The sequence below is a fragment of the Ciconia boyciana genome, chromosome 10, assembly GCF_034638445.1.
Source record: "Ciconia boyciana chromosome 10, ASM3463844v1, whole genome shotgun sequence".
Taxonomy (NCBI): domain Eukaryota; kingdom Metazoa; phylum Chordata; class Aves; order Ciconiiformes; family Ciconiidae; genus Ciconia; species Ciconia boyciana.
The window spans coordinates 174,809-198,999 of NC_132943.1; the positions used below are offsets into that span (position 1 = coordinate 174,809).

General features: G+C 36.6%; 1 protein-coding gene across 14 annotated transcripts in view; it reads left to right on the top strand.

Moving 5' to 3' along the window:
* Positions 1-24,191, top strand: part of BAZ2B (bromodomain adjacent to zinc finger domain 2B) — a 168,179-nt gene that overhangs the window by 72,016 nt on the left and 71,972 nt on the right. For all 14 annotated transcript variants that reach the window (XM_072874343.1, XM_072874339.1, XM_072874338.1 and 11 more), the window contains one exon: positions 6,766-6,921. In XM_072874343.1, the coding sequence (XP_072730444.1) occupies positions 6,768-6,921 (154 nt within the window). In that variant the 5' untranslated portion in view covers positions 6,766-6,767. The remainder of the gene's footprint in view (positions 1-6,765; positions 6,922-24,191) is intronic.

Below are 24,191 nucleotides of genomic sequence, written 5' to 3' on the forward strand. Positions count from 1 at the left end.
TGGAATACAGACATATATTGCCGTCATCTCCGCTCCATGAGCTATGTCTCCGTGAGCCTTCCCGTCTCCACAGAATTGCACTGGACCATTGTCATCCTGATATCTAAAGCATGAGTGCTCATCTTCTTGAGTTGTATGAATTGCACAGCTTTTCCGTTGGCAAAAGTAAATTATATGATGGGGTCCTTTTCTTGTCACCTGATTGAAATTTGCTGTGCTGCAAGGAGTGGCTTCTGCAGATTAATTGTACCTGCAAGCTGCTTTTGTAGGGTGAGCATTCCTGATTGAAAGTGTTTACATCTGTGTAAGAGGCTGTCTCCACTAATCTATTTTTGTGTTTTGAGGGTGGTGGTGTCAGCTTTTCCTGTCCTAACCCCACATAGAAGTGAAAATAACAGAAGGTGAAGGGGTGCTTATTCAAAATAAAAGTGGTGGCTGCTAAATATACATGTATAAAGTTGATAACCTCATACAGGATAACAAATAATACAGCTAGATTTGCCTTTATTTATTTGAACTGGACAATTAGTGTTGATATTCTGGGTTTGAAATGTTTGTTTCAAGTAGACTTGGGTCGCTTCAACATTAAGTGACTCCTTGCAGTGCTGTGTTGCCTGATGGGTACTTAGTAAGGCCATTCACTTTTTGTGGTACAAATTGAATAGATTGTATTTCTTGCCCAGCGTTATGCAGCTTTCAGGCATATATTCTGAGGCTTATCCGGAAGTGAGGATTGTGGAGGATTGTAATTTAACCTGACCTGTGTGCCCCTCCTCCCTCTGTGGAATGTAAAGCAACTGAATTATAATGCCCTCTGTCATTCGTAAGTATTCTTTCTTTATCATAATCATGAAGATAATGAAATGTGTGAATGCAGAAGTATTTGAAGTGAGGTGTATTTCTAACTAAAAATAACACAATTACTTGTAAAATAGGAAAAAATAAGATTTTGAGTTGCGGCTTAATTCGCACGTATCATTTAATGATCAGTTTATCTTGTCAGATGGAGTCAAAACAGATGCTTTTGTTTGTTTGTTTGTTTCAAATGTCATATTTTATCCTGAGTCTATTTAAAATGGCCATTGCATGTTACCAAATAGTAGAATGGCAACTGATTCCCTTCTCAAGAATGTTTCCATTCTTGCCAGGCCAGTCCTGACTCAGTTATGCCAAACTTAAGACTTGGATCTGCTTTTACGTGGCTTTTAGTAAGTCACCTTATGTGGCTAAAGACTATTAAAACAAACATTTGTGGAATTGTGATGTGATATATTTGTGATTTTTATAAATATTTTCACTGCTATGGATTCTGTTGCAATAAACAGTGAGTTGTTATACCACTGATTGAATCTGGCCTGGTATTAGAAAGGGGAGGGCTATAAAGCATTTAGAGCATAAGGCAAGAGCGTACTGTCTGCCTTGCACGGTGTAACAGACAGTAATATATTACGGTTATTTGTGGATAGAGGAGTCTTTGTAGTTGGTATGATACCTATGAAACACAAGCCAATCTTGCTGTTGATTTACTAAAAAAAGTTTTATTGTGGTGGTTGATTTACTAAAAAAAGTTTTATTGTGGTGGCTTTTTTCCCTAGAAAGTTTTATGTGAAGTGCTTAGAGTAAATTATTGAAAGTTACATAATTACAATCGAGTTCTGCAAAACTTGGAATATTTAGCACTTAACCTGGCCTTTAAGGTTTGTACAGCATTTGAGACATGTGAAGTGAATTTCTTTACTTATATTGACACTTTTATTTGAGTTCAAAAAATCTCAGATGCCTAAACCATTGTAGCAGTAGTAGACTGTGTGTTGGAAGGTATATGACCAGACCATGTCAGAGCAGGGAGCATCACTGGGAGCCACCTGTGTCCATAGCTTGTCTGTAATGAACTGTGCCCATTCCTGTGGGTGCTACGCTTCCTTCTCGGTGCAGTTTTGGTCAGGGTACTTGTTTGTTTTGTGTATTTTTTTGGCACACCACTGCTTTTACACCCACTCCTCCTTGGTTCTCTGGCCTTTGTGACGTAGTGGTGCAGAACCCGTGGGTGGCCTACTGGGTCACCCCCCGGGCCAGTACCCACGCTCCGCATTTATCTTCTGTGCGCTGATCTTTTTGGGCTCTGCCTCACTTTGAAGGAGAAGAGTTAGATGTTAAATTTTACTTCATAAGATGAAACAAAATGAAATGCATTTCAGATTTGTGATGAACTCTATTGTGCTGGACTGTAAGTTCTGAGAGATTCTGATGTGCTTCCCTTCCGCAGCTGTAAGATCTTCAGCATTAGAGCACTCGTATTGACTCAAGAAATAGTCACGGACTGGCAACACTATGATACAATACAATTAAATACCTTGCTGTAAGGCAAGAGGACACCAGATGTTGTGGGACTCTTCTCTAGTTGGCTGTCGAATAGTTGTTACAAATTTCTCTTGGTCATTGAAGAAGACTGAAGTATATTTTTACCGCTGCACTTTGAACTTCTTTTTCACTGTGTTAGAGGTGATCATTGAAATAATGAAGCAATACATGGGAGTGTAGAGGTTAAACTAGAAGTTGGAGGTGAGTAAGTCTACTGTTTAGATTTTTTCAAGACCCACTTTATAGTATTCATGCATCCCAGCTAACATTGACAGGGTACTATTGTATCTATGGTAATATCCTGTGAGGGGAGTTATTTGTTAATACCTGTTTAAGAGTAAGAATATATTTTTTTTTCTATGTTAGTATACATTTCAGCAAAGGTTTTGAGCATGGAATTGGTAGGTAACTTAGTTTAAAGAAATTTCACCTTGTTAAATGTGAAAATTATTTGATTGTTGTTTCCTTTAGTAAACCTTTACCTATTTTTAGTGTTCTTATTTTTGTTAAACATTAGTAATTTTTTTCCTTTGTGTTTGTTTTTTTTTTTTTTTTTTCAGAAAAGACAACATTTTCCTTATGTAAAGCTGCACGTACTTCCCTTCTTTGTTCCTTTTTAATGAGAGATTGCTTTCTGTTTTCATTGGGTTCAGTTGTATTCATGATTATTATTCACTGTGGAAAATTCTGGGAAAATAACTGGACTTTCGGGCAAAGCATTGAGAAGAACAGGCAGAAATCACTACACCTGGAAAATAAAAAATGTCAGGGTTTTTTTCCTATTTTTACTTATTCAGTTTCTCTTTTACAAATATGAGAGTTTAAAAAGCAATCATGAAAGTTTCTCATAAGTATTGACTGGCAAGATGCACTAAAATGGAACAAATGTCTAATTTATGCTTGATGTTAAAAAGAATATGGATCTGTTGTAACTGGTATGGACTTTTTTAGTCACAGAACACATTAGGTCTACAGTGTAATCATTGCTGATCCTGACTAATGACTGTTTCGGGGATTATCTCTTTTGGAGTCAGCCATCTGCTGTGGTTAGAGTAATAAACTAACTAAACATAATTAAGGATTGACTTAGTTTGAAAGCAAAAGTATGTATGTCTCTAGGAAAAGAATAGCATTTCTTCAGTTCAAAATAATTCAGAAATACCAATATTGCAGTTTTGTATTAATGACTTTAAACAAGCAGCTGAGTTAAAGGTTGAAAATGCACACACCCCCTCAAAAAAAACAAACCAAAACCAACCAACCAACAACAAAAATCCACAACAAAAAAACCCCTGACACCCTCCAGCCCCGCCCCTCTCCCCCCCGCCACAAAAAGAGTGGGGAGGGGGGGAGGAAGGAGGGGAGCCTTAAAAGGGCAGTTTATTACTATTGTCCTGGTTCTTATTTGAGGCTGTATTACCAGTTCAAACAGATGGCTTATGTTGGTTAAAAGCTTGCAAATATTGCTAAATTTACATTTCTGTATTAAAAAAAGTATTGATTTACCAAGGATATCTTCCCATTTATGACACATATGCGGATTGCTTATAGGTGGTTTTTAACTGTGCTTATTTATAAAATACATTAGATGCTAAAGACTTATTTTAATGCCTTACTACACACAACATGACAGCAATTTTTTTTTTTTTTTTTTTTTTTTTTTAGAAATAGGAAAGTTCTGGATTTTTTTTTGTCAGGAAACATAAGTAAAATATGAAGTTTCAATCCCGAGTTTTGAATGCAGAACATTAAAGCTTAGAAATACCTTCCCTTTTACTAGTGATTACTGTAATAATACCATTATGATCTGTTTCTAATTTCCCTTACGCCATCCGTATATACAGTAAATTCACTGTGGCCATACTTACGACAATGAATACCAAAATACAACAAAACCATAGGTTTCTGTACAAGGACTGCCTCTTGGCCTCACCTGAGTTAAACCATTCGTAGTGTCTTAAAAATGTACTTCCGTTATATTCATTTATGTCTATTTATTGATCTCTCTATACGTACTAAAGATAGTAAATTTTGTGTAGCGTGAAATAATGCATGGGTTTGCAAATGCTAGAGACTTAAATCTGTAGATACAGACTTAAATCATAATTCCTTATGAAAGGGATTTCTATTAATTATTATCTTTAGGATTAATTATAACATTTAATTGACATAATATACCATTTAAAATCTACAATATATTCAGTATTTTTCAGTGGCCTGCTTCCACTGAGTAGCAGTTTAGCTGAATTATATTTACAGATTACTAAAAATCAATGAGGTATTCTTTAACTGTGGATAGAAAATGTTTAATTGGAGAAAAGTGTATATATGTAGGAGTCCTGAATTAAAAATTTAAAATTTTTAATAATATTTTGCCTTGATAAATTCTCTGAAGGAAGTAGTTCTTGTGATTTCTACTGTTGTTTTGAAGGAAAAGTTCATAGCCTTCATATCCAGTAGAGTAGTAGATACATTGATATGGTACAAAAAAGTAAGTTGTTGATTTTCTTGTATTTGCAGAAAAAAATTAATTTTCTTCTGCATGCATGAAAATTATGTGTGATACTTTGGTCTGTAAAGAATAAAAGCAATTAAGTCTTTTGGTGCTGTTCTCTGCAGAATGTTTGTTTGCAGTTTGTGTAAAGGGTAGGCCGTTCTATATGATACGCTATAGTTCCCTTGTTAGCAGAATTTTTACTTCGGGGAAAGTGGTATCTTTTGTTCTGCTACCTAGCAAAGTCTAGAGACTTTATCTGGTACATAGAAAGTACCAGATACATCTGGAACATATCTGCCACATATAAAATTTATTAGTGATAAGGAATTAATGATTTAGTTAAAATACGCACAGTGTATCTTCCAGGTATTTTGTGTGTTTCCCCTTGACTTTTGCTTTTTTATTTCCTTTGGCTTTTTAAGATTCACTTTTACTGACTGAGGGGAACCAAGGATACTGCGTCTTTCTGGAGAAGTAGATAACTGCTTTTATGCTGGCTTTCCAAATTAGTAATTGGAAAGTCACTGTTTAACATAACTTTGGATCAGAAGTGCTCTTTAACACATCAGTTTTCTAAATTGATTAAAATAGAATTTGGAAGAGTTGTGTCTCTTGTGTATTTGGCATTCTGTTTTACAAAGACTGGGAGTGAGACTTTGTAGCAATTGTTTGACTTGCGCTTAGTACTTGGCCTCCTCGCGTTTCCATTGATAGGTCTGAGAAAGGGTGTTGCCTCTGTAGCTGAAGAAGACTCCAGGACAGGAACCGGTTTCTCAGGAGTTCCCCTGTTAGTAGTTAACTGTGCTTAGTCTCGTTGCTTTGGTAATAATAAAGAGACTCTGAAAAGATTTCTTCCCCACCTTGTTTATACTCTGATCCTGACTCACCGTCAACTGCTGTTCTGGCAGATTGAGTCAGATAGTCTTTTGACTCTGCTACCACTATGCTTAGACATCGTTTGCTTGGCTGCAATTTTTAAGTATTTGAGAAACTACTTCTCAACAAGTAGTATTTTTAATAATTTTACTGTGTGTTTTTCTTAAAATACACATGCTTGTTCAGTGAACTAAGTCTGGTAACTTTTGATTTAGGCAATTCATGGCACAAATAAAAATGCCTTATTTTATATGAAAAGCTCACCGGGGGGAAAAAAAAAGCCAGAAACTTACAGGAGTTCTTATATTTATATTGTCTTACCATAATTGCTGGGTCTTCCTCCGAATTAAGAGACTAGATGTGGACTTTTTGGCATGTATTACAGCTTCTTTAGAGCTGGGGTCTGTCAGGGAGCATCAAGAGCAGGGGTGCTCTGCCAGGATGGACAAGCTGGCAGTCGAGGATGACACAGGCAGTGTTTTTCCTGACCCTGGCACAGTCCCACAGGATCTGAACACTGTGCTGGTCACAGGGTCCAGACAAGTAAAGGAATCTGCCAAGGCCAGGGTCCGTCCGGTAGTCTGATCAAGAGTAGCAGAAGATAGGAGGTGATGCAGGCCTGGAGGGAAGCTACAACATGAGACATGGGATCTAGCCAGGAGGTGTGGGTGCAGACCAGGCTGCAGAGCTATCGCCTGACTCAGGCAAGGGCTGAAGGTGCCAGCCTAAGCTGAAATGGAGCTCCTGAGCAGAGGGTGTGGGTGGTGGTCCCAGGTGAGGCTGTTGGCATTCAAGTTGAAATGTGACGTAGCTCTCAACAGCACTACCTAATTCCCTTACTGCTGCAGTTGTGCTGGATTCCCCTGATGACTGAGTGCAGTTCATGTGATGTACCTCTTGTGAAGGTCTCGTAGGAACCACTCAAGAACCGAGTGCAGATCCTGAGACGTGGTCAGCACAGACACTCCTGTAGTTCCCTTGTGATTTCATTTCCTGCCGTAGGAGACAGACATTTATCATCTCTCTTACAGATATGGAGTCTGGAGAGCGGTTAACGTCATCGTCAGTCTCCTCTACTGCAGCTGCTTCGACTCCAGCATCTTCTACGCCGTCGGTAGCTTCAGCAGTATCGAAAGGTGGCCTTTCCACTGGAGCTGCGTCACTGAGTTCCACAATCAACACGTGTGGTAAAAATGACTCAATTATATATATAGCAATGTGATTTTAGTGTTTGTCAACACTTGCAATTACTATTACAAGTCAAATATAACAAGGTTGCACAGATGCATCGAGGAAAAATGTTTGGGTTTTTTTTTTGCTAAGCGACATTCATATCATGTGAATAGATTTTACATAGTACTTGTTTATTGAACGAGTGAAATTAATTTAAAATTGCCTATTTCAAATGTGAAAGAAATTTTCAGTTTGCAAAGCTGCCTTGGAAGCGAGGATCAAATTAAGGATTCACCTAGCAAACTCTGTGCCACTTTCAGATGAAGATATAATAATCAACTTCTTGAATATACATCATGTTCTCAGTATTCAAGCCCAACCCCTACTGTATTTTTATATCTGGAGGAATAGTTTATTCTAACGGAACTTGAGATTGGAAAGGTGAATTTCAGAATGTCATAGTCTTAGATAGTCTTGGCTAGAGTGAAACATCTTGGCTTGAATCAGAAACTTACATGGAAGATTTCTCCATGTAAGAATCTCATTTTGTGAACGAAACTCATATTTCAACTGAATGATACGTATGTCATCAACAAAACAAGAAATGGTGAATAACCCTTCCCTGCTGTTTCTTTCTTCACTTTGGAGAACGGATCGTATACATTCTTTGTTAGCCTGAGTACTACTGATTGTTATAAGATAAACAGTAAATAGGAAGATTTTCAGCTTAAATTCATGGTAATCTACTACTTTCAGAACAAACTTGGCTTTTGCAGTAGAGTGAGCAAGTGTGTATTCTCCAAACTGAAAAACTCTTCTGCCCTGATACTATAGAACCAGTAGATTCTGAGTGCCCTACTACAGCCTGCGTTTGTTCATTTGCAGCTTCCTTGGGAAGAAAAATAGAAACCAGAATGTCTGCGTACCTAGAATTATGTCTCAACTATTTATTTTAATTACTCTAAAATCACCCAGAAAAGTTCTTAACTAAAACTGATCCAGAACAAATAACAACGTGTTTTATTTTTCAGTACCCCACTAGAAATTCAACTCCAAATTAGCCCATGCCACTTGAAATGGTTTTCTCTGGTGATTCCCAGAATGTGGTAGGAGTTCATTTACATATGGCTATAAATATACAGTTCCAAACTGACAATTTCCGTGACTCACTCACCTCTTCTTACTGCCTTTGCTTTGTAGATATTACAACATGTAATTTTGTGTCTCCTGTAACATTGTGTGTATATGTAGGATATATGTTTGGTCTATCAAAATGCAGTAAGACTAAAGCAGATGAGTAATGTAATACAGATATACTAAACTGTCAGTTTCGTTCTTCATTAGAAAGTCTGGGTAGTCCTTTTCTTAAGTGGTTTTTAAAATTTTATTCTCAACTTTTATTTTTTTTCTAAAAAAAGTTTCATTTCTGTCTGATAGCTAATAGTTATAAAGGCTGATAGTAATTCCCAGTATTTATGGGTTGTTTCCTTTTAGTTTTTTTTTTAATAGTCAGATCCTTTGCCCGGCTGCATCTGATCTTTAAGAACATACATATTTTCTCAAGGTCACTTTGTATTCCTAAAACCAAGCTGGAATGTAGTTTACTATCAGTACTGTCCTATCGGTTTTATTTATGAGTATATCCATTTCTCTGCCTGACAGAGTACACTATGGTTACTGTTGCATCCACTCTGAAAAGGTGTGCACCATTCTAGAGAAACTTCACAGAAGGGTTTATGCTGTCAACCAGCCAAAGACTGTTTTCCCATGAATGACCTATGGCTGGAACGGCAATTTCATGGAGTCAAAACTTTCTTCAATTTACAAGATATTCTGTAGTCAACATAGACTAGTATCTTAGCCTGTTCCTAAACTGAGATGTTATTCAGTTCTGTGATATTTTTTAAAAAATAAACAATGACAATGTTTGTCAATCTGAATCTGATAATTAAATTATCTTCACATTTAAAAATGCATTTCTCTAGCATATAATAAAATAATTGTTTAAGAATGAACAGTTATTCTTACTAAGAGAAGGTAAAGGCATCTTAATCTATTCATTAGATTAGAGAGGTTCTTTTTATTCCAATTAATCTATTTATTTTCTCTGCAGCAATCAATAGTCTATTAAGTAGTCTCCGCAATAACCTTGATTGCATCCCCTGTCAGGTCCCCACAATGCATGGTGAGTTAGGACTGGGAGTCTTTATGTTTTGCCAGGGAGATTACACTAAAAATAAATTATTTTGGCATATTCCCAGGTCAAATAGACAAAGCACCTGTGTGAAACCATTATGGAATATATCACATACTGTTAGTTTAATTGGTTAATACAGCACTAGTTCCTGAATAATTGAAGCATTCCAATCAAGTAAACAGATACTTTACTTGCTTTCTTCTTACTCACCCGTTGCTGAAAATAAGAAGGTGCATTGGAAAAGAAAATTGACTCTGGAAAGAGGTTTAAATTCATCCTCATGAAAATGTTAGCAACTTTGGAATAATCAACAGTCTTTTCTCACATGAGTAAATGATATCATAATTCAGTGTTTTGTCTTCATGAGGGGCAGTAATACCAGTGTGTGAAACTGTTCAAAGCAGAACAATCAAGTCTTATTGCTTTGATACTGTCAGACCTGAAGGGTTCTTTATTTTTAATTTTCAAAAAAAAGGACGTTCATTAAGTTTTTATAAAAATAAAAATCTTTTCCAAACCAGAAGCTGCTTCTGTCAAAGCAAAAATCTTCAGTCTTTTTGGAGTCCACTATTTCTCCTTAAATGAGACCCAGAAGAATTCTAAAATTGTGGGCATAAATGCACAAAGTCACAGGATTGTTTTAATTGGAAAAGTCTGTAATTTTCCATTTGATTTTTCTGATTTATAGTAATGCAGTGGGGGTTTTTTTGTGGGGGTTTTGTTTTTGTTTTTTGGTTGGTTGGTTTGGTGTGGTTTTTTGTTTGTTTTGGTTTGGGTTTTTTGGTGGTTTTGGTTTTTTGTTTGGGGTTTGTTTTTTTTTTTTTTCAACACCAGCTATATTTTTGTGTCTCAGTCTTTACATAAAAATGACATTGTGGCTCCTGAAATAAATGTTGAGAAAGATCAGATTTAGTGCCTAAAATGTAAAACTGTATAAACAAACTTCTTCTGTTGTGTTTTTCATAGTCCTTGGTTTTGTCAAAATTTTCATCTGAGGCTTGTAGGTGTTTATTGACTTCTGGAGATTTAAGGATTCTGAATGCTAAGCGACAGTAGCAAAGTTGAAATGGATATGTAAAAACAAAGTGGTGATTTACAGTTTGTGGAATGTACAACAATTTCAAATGTTGGGGGAGGATGTGGTGGTAATAGTTAAAGCGATGCAGATGCTTAGAATTAAGTACAAGGATGTGAACAATAGTGGAGTACAATTGCCAGTTCTGATAGTAATGGAGAACCCATAGTGTTATACAATACATCACAAGTTCCCAGTGTTTGGAAATCAATGTTAAGATGTTCAGTACATCTTAATTTTAGTGTCTTATATACACATCATTAAGAAGCAGTCTCTAATTTCATTATTATCAATAATTCTTTAAATATGATACCAGTCTTGTTTAGACTTCCTGCTTCATATTATTACCTTTATAGGCCAGAAGCTGATTTCTTTCTCAGTGTTTGGACTGCACAGTGCAGTGGGGTCCAGGCACGGGCTAAACTCTGTTTTTTAGGGACAAGACCATGAGAATAATATGCCAGATGTTAAAAAAAAAAAAAAAAATAAAAAAAAATCTCTTTTTCAAGCTTATTGAAGAACATAAAAGCAAAAATATGGAGGAAAAAAGGAGCGGGGGTAAGAAAGTACTTTAATAGGCACGATTCAAGTACTTCCATGTTTTAAAATTCTGTTTCATCTAATATTTGCTATAAGGACCACACAGTTGAGTGAATGATTTTTAATACTGTTTGGACATGGAATTTTACCTTTATTTGTAAGGAAAGGACTTAGTAGAAACAACATTGAAAGAAAAACAATTTCAGTGTGTTGCTTTTTGGATGTTAGAGATTCAAGGAAACCATTGTATTCGAGCACCTAAATAATTTCTGTTAAAACCACATCAAGCACCTGGTAGTTCTTACATTAAAGCAAGCCTCATTGAGAGTTGCCATGTGATTTTGAAAATATGGCTTAGCAGGTCAGTGCTCTGTGTATGTTCCTTGTATTCTTACTCCTCAGAGTTAATAATCTGCAGTGTTTGTGCCTAAATTATGTATCAGCTTTCTCAGTAGAGTGCAGTTTTGTCAATCCCTTTTGAAAATTTCCTTTTTTAAGAAAATTAGTCCAAGACTAGCTTCTTTTAACCTATGATTTATGAAGGAAAGCTAAAGATGGAGTCCTTGCAATTGCATTCGTGTTTGTAACCTGTGTACTTGCTTCTATGAGAGCATATTCAGAGTTTATTAAAATGCTAATTTTGGGGGTTTTTAAAAGTGCTTTAATGAGATAGCCAGTGCTTTGTTCTTCATTTAAATTAACAGATATTTTTGACATTTCTCTATTCAGATGAGGGTTTTTGTTTTTTAAACCACTGATAAGAGCGGATGATTGTTACTTACGTATATATAAACCATTTCCAGCCTTTCCCATGCTTTCCAGCTTTTTATGCCGAGGAACACTCATTCATACCATGAAATCACGCATACAGGTAGTTTGGAATCATGCATACAAGGAGTTTGGAAGACTTACTGGTGTTGGGAGGCATGTAGAAGGCAAACTTTGCTGGCACTGTAATGATTAAAGAACAACACAGAAAGGAGGAAAACACACTAATTTCTGTCACCCTAAGCAGTTCTCTACATTTGCTGTGTAAATTGGAATGCCCTTAGCATTGTTAGAAATACCACGTTATTTTTGTATTTCTGCTGGTTGGTGCATTGATGCTTTGTATTTTAAGGCATTATTTAAGTATTTATTCCTTTTTAGCTCTTTTGAAAACCTTGTATTGCACCATGAAATTCATTAATATTAACAAAGGCATTCACAGTTATCATTCCTTGTTACTAAGAGACCAGCATTGTTTAAATGTATGTTGCCCTTTGGAGTACTGCTTTCAATCATTTATCTGTGTAGTGGTTAGTAGAATTTCAAAAGCTGTGCTCAGAAATATTTAACCTATTTGAAGTAAGTCAAGAATGTTAAGGAGTGCAGTTTAATAAGAAACTTTGCTATGCAGAGCATGTCTACAGTAAGTTAGTAACTTGAAGAGCAAACACAAAAATAGGAAAATTAAAGAAATACTAGAATTGCTAGACAGACTGTTAATGTTTTCATCAAATAAGAAAGAGGACAAATGTCGTTACAGTTCAGTTAATTGTTATAAGACTTTGCTTCCATTTTTCTTTTATGTTTTATTTCTTCCATGTTTCTAAGTGAATATGTAAAAATTGATGTCTTCTCTTTTCTGGACACATTAGGTAATGGCTTAGCACAGAATGTATTTTTCTAAAAGGCCATGATCATGTGTAATATAGTATAAAGTCACCTAGTCTTTTTCTGTGTGATGAAGAAAGTTGATAAACTTAACAAGCTCAAAGGGGGTCTTAACTTGACCTGTCTTCAAAGTATTATGAAGCATTGCAATGCATTGCTGCTCATCAGCATCATTAGGAATCACTACTGTGGTCTGTGAGAGAGAAGCAATGTTGTTACTGGTTTTTTTGGGGTTGTTGTTGTTGTTTGTTTTTTTTTAAGGAAAAAAAACCAAAAAAAACACAAGAAGAGTATTGTGATGTTTCCTAATTGAACTGTGTAGCAGATAGTAACTAACATTTAGTATTACTAGTTGAGTATGGACAGCAGTTGTGGAAGAAGGTACATGAATGAGGTTTGGGTTGTGGTTTTTTTATGTGACAATTTACTAACTGAAGTTAAGAATATTTGAACTAAGTTCAGTAAACATAGAACTGAAATACAATGTTTTTAAATTCAGGCGGAAAGTATAAAGAAATACTCACCATACACATCACCTGCAATAGTTAGCATCAGTGAAATTAAGTGCAAATCAATTCTTGTTTTGGAGGAGAGAAAAAAAAAAAAGGGGGGGGAAAAAAAAAAAAGGCACCTGAACCAGAAATTTGGAAGCAGTAAGATGAATTTCCCTGCACAGTGTATGTAATATTCCTATTATGTTGCCTTGTAGTTGCTAATAAATGAAAAATTCTAGTGAATGCCCCTGTGTTCATAACACCTAACATGATGAGATACTGCAGTCAGGATATCATTCTGAAATTATCCATTATATACACTAACAGAATAATAGCATTAAAAAAATCTAGGAGGAACAGAATTAACAAACAAGGTCAAATAATATTTTCTGTGTACAAAGTCCCCCAAAAGTGTGGTCAGTTTGCCGAGGCCTTTGGTGGTAAAGCGAGTCCCTTGGAAAACAGGGAATGCTTGGTCTTTCTGATGCTGTCTTTTTTGGTGCGCTTTTATATTAAAACATGGCACAAATTAACTTTCTGTTCTTTGATATTGGTCTTTTCCTGCTTTTTCTCTGCATTAACAACCATTCTGTTCTTCTAGTTATGTATGCTTTTACAGTTTTGGGGTTCCCTGATTTTTCTTGCATCCTTACGTTCAGGCTATCTCAAAAGTTTAGGTTTAACTCTGAAACTCCTATGAAACTTCCTTTACCAGGATTACAAAATTTCCGGTCATCCCTTTGTTTTTTGTCTCTTCTATGTTGTTATAAATTCTTGCCTTGTCCTAATACATAAACACATGCTGACTTGCTGTACTGTGCCTGCTCTCTTCTGTGCTGCCCTTCCCCACCCTTCCAGGTGTGTAGCAGCTCAAATAAACTTTCTTTTCACTTCTTTCTGATCACTTCCCCTTCTCATTTTCCTTTTCACTTCTCTTCCTTTCTGCATTAGATTCACTCTCCTTATTGTTTAAGGTATGCACGACTCTATGCTTACATTTTAACCATAATTTTTTCAGTCAAGCTCATCTTGCCCTGTTGTTGTTTTCCCTCATGTCTTGTCTTCATATTGCCAGCCAGCCTCCCAATCTTACGGATGGCATTACTCATACTGAAGTTAAAAGCTGGGGCACCAGTTGAAACTGGAGCAGTTGTACCTGTTGATTAAACAAATAAAGCACACTGTATGTCCTGAAAATTAGAGTACAGTCAGAAACAATGCGATAGATTGTAGACAAGTGGTGCAGCTCACTGCCCGCTCTACAGCTGGAAGTTCCAAATTGTCTGAAGGGCTTTAAAAGAAAGATACCCTGCTGGCACTCCTTAGCAATTAGTTGCCTGACGTAGTTATTGTTAATTTGGTTGAGCTCTTGTAGATGTAAGAAGCAGAAACAATTATTTTTGGGGGGAAAAAAAAAAAAAGGTTTAGATAAATTCAGGGATTCTTACAGCTGGCAAGAATTCTTACAGCTTACACACACAGCAAACTAATTGATTTGTAAGATTGTCAAGATTCTCTGATTCAGTTTTCCTGCTTTCAGAATGCCAGACATCCCTTCGATCTCAGACGAGTCTTTTTTGGAAAAAATATCCAGCTGTGTTTTCTGCTTTAACGTAGACACTACTCATAGCCTGTCTTTTCTTCCTTCATGTTTTTCAAAGTTAGAAAATGGAGTTGAGCGTAGAAGATGTATACAGTCTCAGAATTCATGTAAGCATTGTCCCTCTTACCTAATTTGGCTTATTTTTCTAATTTAGAACTACCCTTAATCACTTGCTAGACGTCGGGTAAGATTACTCACAGAGTAAGGAATGACCTGGAATGAAGTATGACAGTACATGCCCTCATAATGATATCATGGGGTACTTTGTATGGGAATTTATGCTTTTTAAATGGTCCATGCAAGAGTCAGCAAAAAGAGAAGCCCTCTGTAGAAGGTCTCATATTACAGTGATGATACTAGACTTCAGATAAACTTACCAAACCTTTCTTTTCTTCGTTATTTCTGAGTGATAGATGATACAATGAATGGTCTCACCATAACTGAAGCTGTAAATATGACTGTAACAACTGTGGAATGTTTGAATGGTGCTTTTCTATCAAAGAACAGATGATAGCAGAAAAAGAGAAGAGGCTTTTGTTCTAAAGCATTTGTTGTTTCTAGAGCTTTTCAGTTAACTTGGTCAGAGCAGGTTTACTGTGAAAGCAAACTAAAGAAACTGGAATAATACAGTTTTGTGCAGCTAATTACCTGGTGATTTTTTTTTTTAAAAACAATGGACATTCCTCCAACAAGAAATATGAAGGTGGCACTATAGAGCTTAACTGTTGCTCAGTGAGGCTTTCCTCTAGGATTTCTAGTGGTTCTTTTGCTGGTTTGAATCGCCTTTTGTTTAGTTAATTTCTACAGATACAATTGCTCAACATGCGTTGCTTGTTCTGGTGATTTTCTCGAAGAGAGGTGAAGAATATCTTGCATCTTCTATTAGTTCATTCATTCCAGTTTTGCAGAGGGATGACGCCATGAAATTTTTGATATATTAATTTTTAAAGTGAAAGCCTGGCAATGGGGTAATGGCTTTCTAATTAGAAAAAACTAATCAACTTTTAATCACCCCAGTCCGATTTTCATGGTAATGATGGGATGTACTAGTTGTTTACATTCTGAAATAGGGTTTTATCACAGTGGCAGGACTGAAGACGGTGCTTGAAGGTGGAATAGGTTTTCTGTAATGCATTTGTTTCTTCATGAGAATGTGCAATTAAAAAATGGTTGCTAGAGGGTATTGAATTGGGTCAGTACCTACCCTGGAAAGTTTTAAAAGAGTGCTGTGACTGGACCTAGTGGCATTTTCATTGCTGCACGTAAACATTTCAGTGCTTCTAGCAGGAGGTCTGAAGAACAGTGTAAAATTTACTGATGTGATCTGTTCAACAAACATGTTATAGCCACCCTGTAGAAGGCAAATCTTGGAACATACTCACTGTAGTCCACCTCTACTGTCATTTGTCATCTAGCAGCAAGATAATTCTGTCCACTGCCCACCCCTAACAAACAGTGCCTAGAGAGTAGAGGGGGGTTATTGTCTGCCCATCTTCAAGAAATGTGTTTACTAAAAACTCAAATGGTGCTAATTCTGTGCTACTTCTAGGGCAAAGGGGCAAATTTTTCAGGTGGGACACTCCTTGCAGTGAGAGACTTTTTACATAGTTGAATGAAATTCCCTCCAACATGTGTAGGGTAAGTCTTTGTAGTTCAGTAAAACACGTCAAAGAGAAGGTCAAGCCGGTTACGCTGTAACAAGTGATATCATTGTGCTGGTGATCCCATGGGTTAATTAATCCTGCTGAAAAGTACAGTAAATTGGCCTTCTGGAGCTTCAACCTCCATAGCTAGAGTGCTTCTGGCAGTTGCTACTTGTTTATTCAGAACTACCTTGGGTCTCTGCATATCTGTAGACGTAGATCATTGAAAAATTCAGCTTGGAAAGGACTTCAGGAGGTCATCTAGTCCAGCCTCATAATCAAAGCAATGTCAGCTTTGAGGTCAGTGTCTGTCTTGTTTTTGGGACCCAAAACAGTACATAGTATTCTAAATGCAGTCTGGAGAGTACTGACTTAAGAGGGATATTTACTTCCCCATCTCTACTGGCTGTGCTCCTGCTCATGTAGCCCAGCCTGCTGCTGACCTTTGCCACTAGGGCACACTGCTGGCTAATGTGTGGCTTGGTGTCTGCCAAAACCCCTAGAGTCTTTTCTGCAGAGCTGCTCCCCAGCCAGTCAGTCTCCAGCCTGTATTGTTCCAAGGGGTTATTCCTTCCCATGTGCAGGATTTTGCTTTTGTTCTTGTTGAGTTTCGTAAGGTTCCTGCCAGTCCATTCCTCCAGCCTGTCTAGGTCTCCCTGTATACCAGCCCTTTCCTCAAGTGGATTGACTTGTTCCCCCAGTTTGATGTTTTCTACAAACTTTATGAGAAAGCACTCCCATTTCCTACTCCGGGTCATTGATAAAGATGTTAAATGGGACAGATCCCAGGATAAAACCCCGCAGTACTCCACTTGTCACAGGCATCCAGGTAGAGTAGGGCCCATTAACCATTATCCTCTGAGCATCCCGCTGTTTTCTTACCCATCTAGTTGTCACCCCATCCAGACCATAATGTCCTAATTTGGATTAAGGAGTGTTTGTGGGAGGCAGTATCGTAAGTCATGCTTAATTGGAGGTTAATGACATGAACTGTTCTCTTGTCTGTAAACCCAGTAATTTTATCACGGAGGGCATTCTGCATGTGCCCAGGAATGTGTTCCTACATGGTTCATATAGAGGGCTCACTGCATTATTTTCCAGGGGACTAGCGTAAGTCTGACAGTTTTGTAGTTCCTTTGATTGTCCTCTTGGTCCTTTTTGAAGATGGGTGCAACATTGGCCTTTCTCCAGTTGCTGGAGACCTCCCTAATCTGCATGACCTTTCAAAGACGATAGAGTGTGACCTTGTCCTTGCATTGTCTGGTTCTGTCCTTGAGTCCAATTACAGTGATGGCCTGATTTGGCTAGAAATGATGACATTTAGGTACATGACAGTTATGAGAATCTGCAGTTTGTGCACTGTATGCAGTCAGAATGGGAAATGCATCATTGTGGTATAGCTGTACTAGTATCAAAAGTCAGGTCAGAATGAAGTTCTGGACAGTAACAAATTACAAGAAAGAAGCTTAAAATGGCCTTCATGCTTATACGTGTCAGTAGTAACAAATTAAAAAAAAAAAATCTGTGTAAATTATAAGGCACTAGAGTGGTACAGAACACTGGCAAGACTTCTGTAAAATAAAAATTTAAATTGGAAGCAAAATTATCTAGTTAAATGTTGTTACTACTAAATATTTGCTATATTTTTAGGTATGTTTGTCATAACTGCATGTAAAGTTTCATATGAGGTGTAAGCTGCTAAACAGAACTAGCTGTAAATAATTTGTTGTTAGATGCATGTGGAGGTGCTTGTGGTAGTATTGAGTCTTACTGCTTTCATCACCTGTATATGCAAATAAAAAGTTTGCCTTGTTGTATAGATTTAAAAAGTGAAGAAAACCAGTTCCTGGCTCTTAAGAAGTTATCACAGATTACAGCTTGTAAGAAGGTGAAATGAAAATGAGGTAAAGAACTGGATTATTGAAAAAGAGTAATTAAAATAGTTGGATTGGAATTGAGTAATCTGTATTTCTGAAATACGGCTGCAAAATAAAAATATCATTGGGATATTGTTGTGAGTTTACACTGAGAAGTGCTTGTAAGTTTGTAGGATCATAGGAAGACTCAGGCTGGAGGGGACTTGAGTAGGCCTCTAGTCTGAAGAGCAGAATCCATTTACAGGGTCAGACCATGTCGCCCAGGCCCTTACCTTGTTTGGTTTTGGAAACCTCCAAGGACTGGGACTGCACATGGTCTTGGGGCAACCTGTTCCACTTCAAATAAATCCACTAAGAAAGAAAAGTTCCAAACCACTAAAACTCAAACCAGTACTGAGAGGTCTTAATGTAGACTGTTGGGGAAAAATAAATAATTCTCAGTGTCTCCTTCCAAGGGTTTAAGTTATTTTAGATTTGTGTACTCCTAAATCTTTTCCAAGGTAAATGCATACCACAGACTTCTAAGTTTGTAGACACCAGACTTATTTTTCTTTCTTCTCTTTGTTAAAGCCACAGATTGGAGACCTTTTCTGTAGACTGTTGTTTTTTGGATTAGGTAACCCTGTTAATTTAAAAAGGGGGGGAAAAAAAAAAGGAATGATGAGAGTTGTTTAAAAAATTTATTTCCCAAGAGTGCCTTTACTTTTTGGATGCTATTGTTGAAGTCCAGCTACATGAAAGATATCCTGTTGTAAAGCAGTTTAAAAAAAAAAAAAATTAGCTTTAAGGCAGTCAAGAAAAGGAGAAGAGTCTTACCAAAATGGAGGCTACAAATGGCTGTAACACATCCAAGCTTGACTGGTGAAGTCACTTAAGTCACTTGACATGACTGTTGACAGAAGTCAGACAAAGCATTGTAATGCTTCCTGTTGTTTGATCATGGCATTGGAAATTAGTATTCTAGGAGTTTTAAATTAAGTTGTGAGCTTTGAAAATATAAATAGTGTAAGATTAGAACTAACTGCTGTGGAAAAAGATTTAGGAGTAATGTGTATCTGCCATTTAAAACGGATTTTTTGGTTTGGGATCATCTTTAGAAATTGAGACGTGTTTAATTCAATGTAATGAATCTAGGTCCATAGCTAAAAAAAAATGAAATACAACGTTTAAGCAATATAATAGCAGTTTCGCAACTTCTACAAGGCAAAGCTAACGGCTTCCCTAGAAATTCTATTTTGTACTTGTGATACCAGTAAGGACTGAATGTAGAAGTGCCTACGAATGGATAATTTGATCATGAGCAATAGAATTTTCTTTAAATTGTTTTCTAAAACTAGCTTATATACATTTAATTTTAGATCTCAAAAATGACTGAAGTTATTGGGGTGTTTGAGTTCTATTCTAAAATTTACAAAATGCACGCAAGATATCTTTGATATTTTGTGTATTTCATTATTAGTTTGTGCATTGTGTGTTTTGTAGGCCCCTGTTGATCTCCGAAATGGGATATTTCATGTGTATTAAGGATAGATAAATCAAACAGTTCTGCTTATAAAGGATATTCCTCTGTTTCTGATCCCAGTACGTTAAAGGAACAGACTCTTTTCCACTGCTAACAGAAATTGCCATGGCAAATATAATACCTTTTTTCATTTTTACTTACAAACCTTTTGTTAGAGTTGCTCATGTTTTCAGATATTTTCTGTTGCAGAAATACAGTGCCAATACTGTGATACTGCACACACAAGATACTGTGCGTAAAACTTAACAGTAGCTTTTACGATATAAAAACTTTTTAATAGAATTTTTTTTAAGCTTGAGGTTGGACTTCACAGCATCTGTTTGGATAGTGCAATTTCAAGTGTTTTGCCCCTCAGGACATGCATTCAGCACAGCTGGGGATCAGCTGTGTAACCTATCCACTGTACTGAGTGCCTTCCCAGTGGTCAGCCACTCAGTCTTTGGTCCGCACGCAGCCAGTTAAGGGTATTCAGAGTTTGGTGGCTTGGGAACACTTGGTACACCCACTGCCTTAGCGGCAGGTCCCCAGCTACTAGCACCTTTTCCAGGTAAACATTGTTGCAAGGAATATTAAACTAAAGAAGAGGGTTAACTGTCCTCGCCCCCTAGGCAGACTTTGTAAAAGACTTCTGGCAAAAGACTTCAGATTATAGGCTTGATTTAAGTCCAGGACGATTTTGATGAGAGGAAATAAATATGTTGGCTGAGTTTCTCAGGAACAGTGTTTTCACAGTAGTCTTCTAAGAAACAAAGTAGTGCTTGATCTTTTTTTATTCTTGCCATCACAAGGTAATTGTGATGTAAAAAGATTTAAAAACAGGAAGCATCCTTCTTCATTACACGGGTGTGCTGATTGCATAACCACATTTCTTGAAAGTACTATCACAGACAAGTGGTACGTCTGTAATAGTATTGGCTAGCACAATCTTGTGTCTTACTTGGTTTTATTAATAAGTAAAGGGGGTTTTTTGGTGGCATCTTGTGAAGTCAGTAGTCTCCCATCCTTTAAAATATCAACATATCTCACGAGAGATGACTAGAAAATGATGCATCTGACTTCCACTGTAAGATGTCAGTTACTTAGCTAGTGTTTTCCAGTCTTGCATACTCTAAGTCTTACATCTGAGAACAAAGCTTTCTAAAGTAAATTAAGTACTGCAATGCATTCTCCAAAGTACTCAGTAAGTCAAGATGGTCCTTAATTTACTTTTTCTGTAGTTTGAAGAAAAGATATTCCTGCCAGGACACGAGTATCTTGAAGAGACCTCCCCTTTTCTTGGCTGGCCAGGCCCTATGCATCTGTCCCAGCCTGCCACGCGTGGGCACCCCCCCGCCCCCAGCAGAATTTAGGATTGTGGGATTCCACCACCAGTAGAGTTCTAGGAGTGTAGGGTTAGATACTAGTAAAAAAATATTGCAGCAAATATTGCAAAGAGATCTTGTAGTATTTTTAAAATTTTCTTTGATATAAAGGGCAGAATTTTGTTTTAGTTATTAATGCCAGAGGAGTAAAAGCAGAACTTTTGTTACTGGGAGGATAATGAGATACTATATGACATACCTACACAAAGCAAAAGCATCTGAAAGAAATGCATGTAGAGGTGAAGTAAGGAGGGGTAAAATACTTCAAAAAGCAGTGAATACTGATTCATTTGTAATGTTCTTATTCAGTGATTTTTTTTTTTAATTTTTTTTTTATTGTATGAAAAGATTCACTCAGTTGTAATAGCCACCTAATGCCTGTTAGCGCAGCAGAGTTAATGGGTACTCATTTTAAGCTTTGCTGTAAGGGATGGTAGTTGTTCATTGACTACCATCCCTTACTTTGACAGCTTCCATTGACTTTGTTCCATTTTGCAGGAGAAGCTTTCTTCATTGAGAAAATTTTATTTTTTATGAAGTAGGGATGAAAAAACTCTGCATCTGACCTTAGACAATTTTATGACCTTCTGTGATGTTCTTAAAACTTTCAACTAAAAATTAAGACACTCATGTTTGTAAAGATGGGGGTGTTTTATGTTCATGTATCTGGGTAAATAAGTGTAGGGGAAAGAACAATCTTAAAATTTTGGTTTTGCTGTCTCATTGAAGGGCAGTATTTTCCATAGATCTTGATAATATAATAAATAGCCCAGAAGTTATCTTAGGCAGTCTAGCTGTATGTAGTTGTTATAATCTTGCTTAAGCCTTTGAATGGCACCTTTGTCCTTAATTTGGTAGCAATTTGTCTGCATGTGTACTATTTTATATATATTGTGCAGCGACCATTGTTTTTACATTTCTTGGTTAGTACATTGCTAGGCAATGATTCTGTAACTTTGTGGGACCACTCAGAATACACACAAAACTACTATGTATCCCTATGCTCAAATTCTAAATTTAATAGAATAACGTGAAGTTTTTGCAGATCAATTACAGCCTGCTTATCATACCACGATGAAAGTTTTGGAATTGTTGCTCTAGAGTATCGAGTCTTCTGCTTTCATCGCTGGTGTTCTAGACATATTTTGTGTCTTTTTAGAAATTAGAATCTTCCATTTATAACATTTAAAAATCACTGTGGTGTATGTTCTTACAATTACAGTGTCTGTTGACACTGGCAGGTTAAAATTTGTTTATTAGCATTGTTCAAGCTTCATTTATGTATTCATTAAGAGTCTTAATTACTGTATGTAACATCCTTAAACTTGTGTAGCTATTTCTTACTTTCCTTACCTTCTTAATGTGTTTTACAGCAATATGAAATAACTGTCTTAAAATGCATTAGACTAAATCCTGCTCAACTATATGGTTTAATTATTTTAATCACACTAGTAATGTATGGTGTAAAATAGCAGAAGTTCTGTACTTATGGCACAGTTTCTCGTCCTTGTAATGTACAATACTTTATAATTTTATTTTAAGAAATGAAGCATGCCGGTGGGCCAAACCACAGATTTTGCTCTTTCTCAGCTGTTCACAGGGTTATTAGGCAAAACTGTTTCTGTCTTGAATGTATGCCACAACTTAATCTATGTTTCAGGGTTGTTTTGTTTTTTTTAAAAATATCATAATAGCACTTAAGCCCAAAAGAAATAACTTTCAAGAAGAGGAAAAGCAGTCAATCACAGAAGTCAGAAAACATTTGCTTACCACCTAGTCTGTCCTGTGACTCGTGTAGATTATGCCTTCCAGTGTGTTTCTAGTGTTTAGTGTTACAGAATAAGGTTTTCACTATAACATTGGAAAGCGTACGCACAAATCTGATATTTTAAGAATACAAAAAGTGAAAAACCCCACTGTGTTTTAACAACTTTTTTGTATGAGTCAACTTTACCAGAACACTTACCATTGCTTCTCTCTAAACACCCTCAGAGTTGTATGGCCAGTATAGGACCTGGCGAAGAGATAACTATCTCTTCCACTACTTGAATTATTTTATATGCACTCGCTTGTTAGATTTAGGGTTTATGTAGACCAAACCTATGTTTCTAGCCCTTGTCACAATGGCATTTATGTGGCATGTTTCTGATTCTTCTGTTTCTTGTAATGCGATACCATTTCTGTTTTGATTGGTGGTGGGTGGGGAGAGTTGGTTTTAAGAGAAATTTGGAAGACATTTTTCTTTTCTGACAAAATATTACTGCCCCCCCCCCCCGCCAAACACACATTTTCTCTCTCACATACATAATTTTTAACATAGGATCTTCTTTCAAAAGTTTCTTTGCCTTTTCTTTGCCCTAATAAATGCATTACAAAATGTTGTTGTAGCTACTGTAACAGCTATTATAACAGAAGACCCTGACACTTTTAAGGAATTCCTCTATGCAAATCTGCACGCCGTTTCTGGGCTCCTGTTTAAGCACACAAACCTGTAACGAGCAGTGCACTGGATATTTGCCTCTTACGTGGCTGTTTAGGCTTAATAGTGCCTTATAAAAAAAAAAAATATAGTCAGTTTGGTCTTGCAGAGTTTCAGGAATATGCAGAAAAGGATTACATAAGGTTTGCATAAATATTCTAAATAGTTGCTGCTGTAGTAAAGAACTTTAAAAATTGAAAGTTGTAGGGACCGTATCAGCTAATTTGAAGTTCATTTTCCTGGAAAACAAAAATCAATAACCACTTAAGATGAAAAAGTTTAAACAGCAACAAAACAAAAAAGAGTTTTAGATTGTTTAGCCCTGTCTCTGGTTGTGAAACAACTGTTTTACTAGGGATGTTACAAAAAAAAACCAGACTGCTTTTTTCCGATCCAGTGTCAAATTCCAGGGTAGAAACCTCTTAGAGTGGGTATAGAGTAACTATAGAATAGCTAGAGATTCCTGTATTAAATAGGTAACTTCATGGGGAACTGCTGCAGATGTGTGTTTTTGTGGGGGAAGCCTTGGAGTATTCCGAGACTGAGATTGCAGAGGTGACTTAAAGCTGTTGTGCTTTTTCATAGTTCTACTGTAGGAAGACTGCTGAGGTACTAATGAATGTTCAAGAGTGACCTGTGATTATTGATCCTGTTTATAAGAGTAGCAGTTTCATTTTGGAGTGATCACTGTCACATAGCTTTCTATTAAGTATTTATTTTCAGAATGCATTTAAATAAAACTTCATTGAAATCTTTACCAGTATGGCTTTAATGACTTAAGACCAGAATTGCTGCAGGAAATTCATGCCATTTAAGAAGTTCCTAAGTATTGTGTTT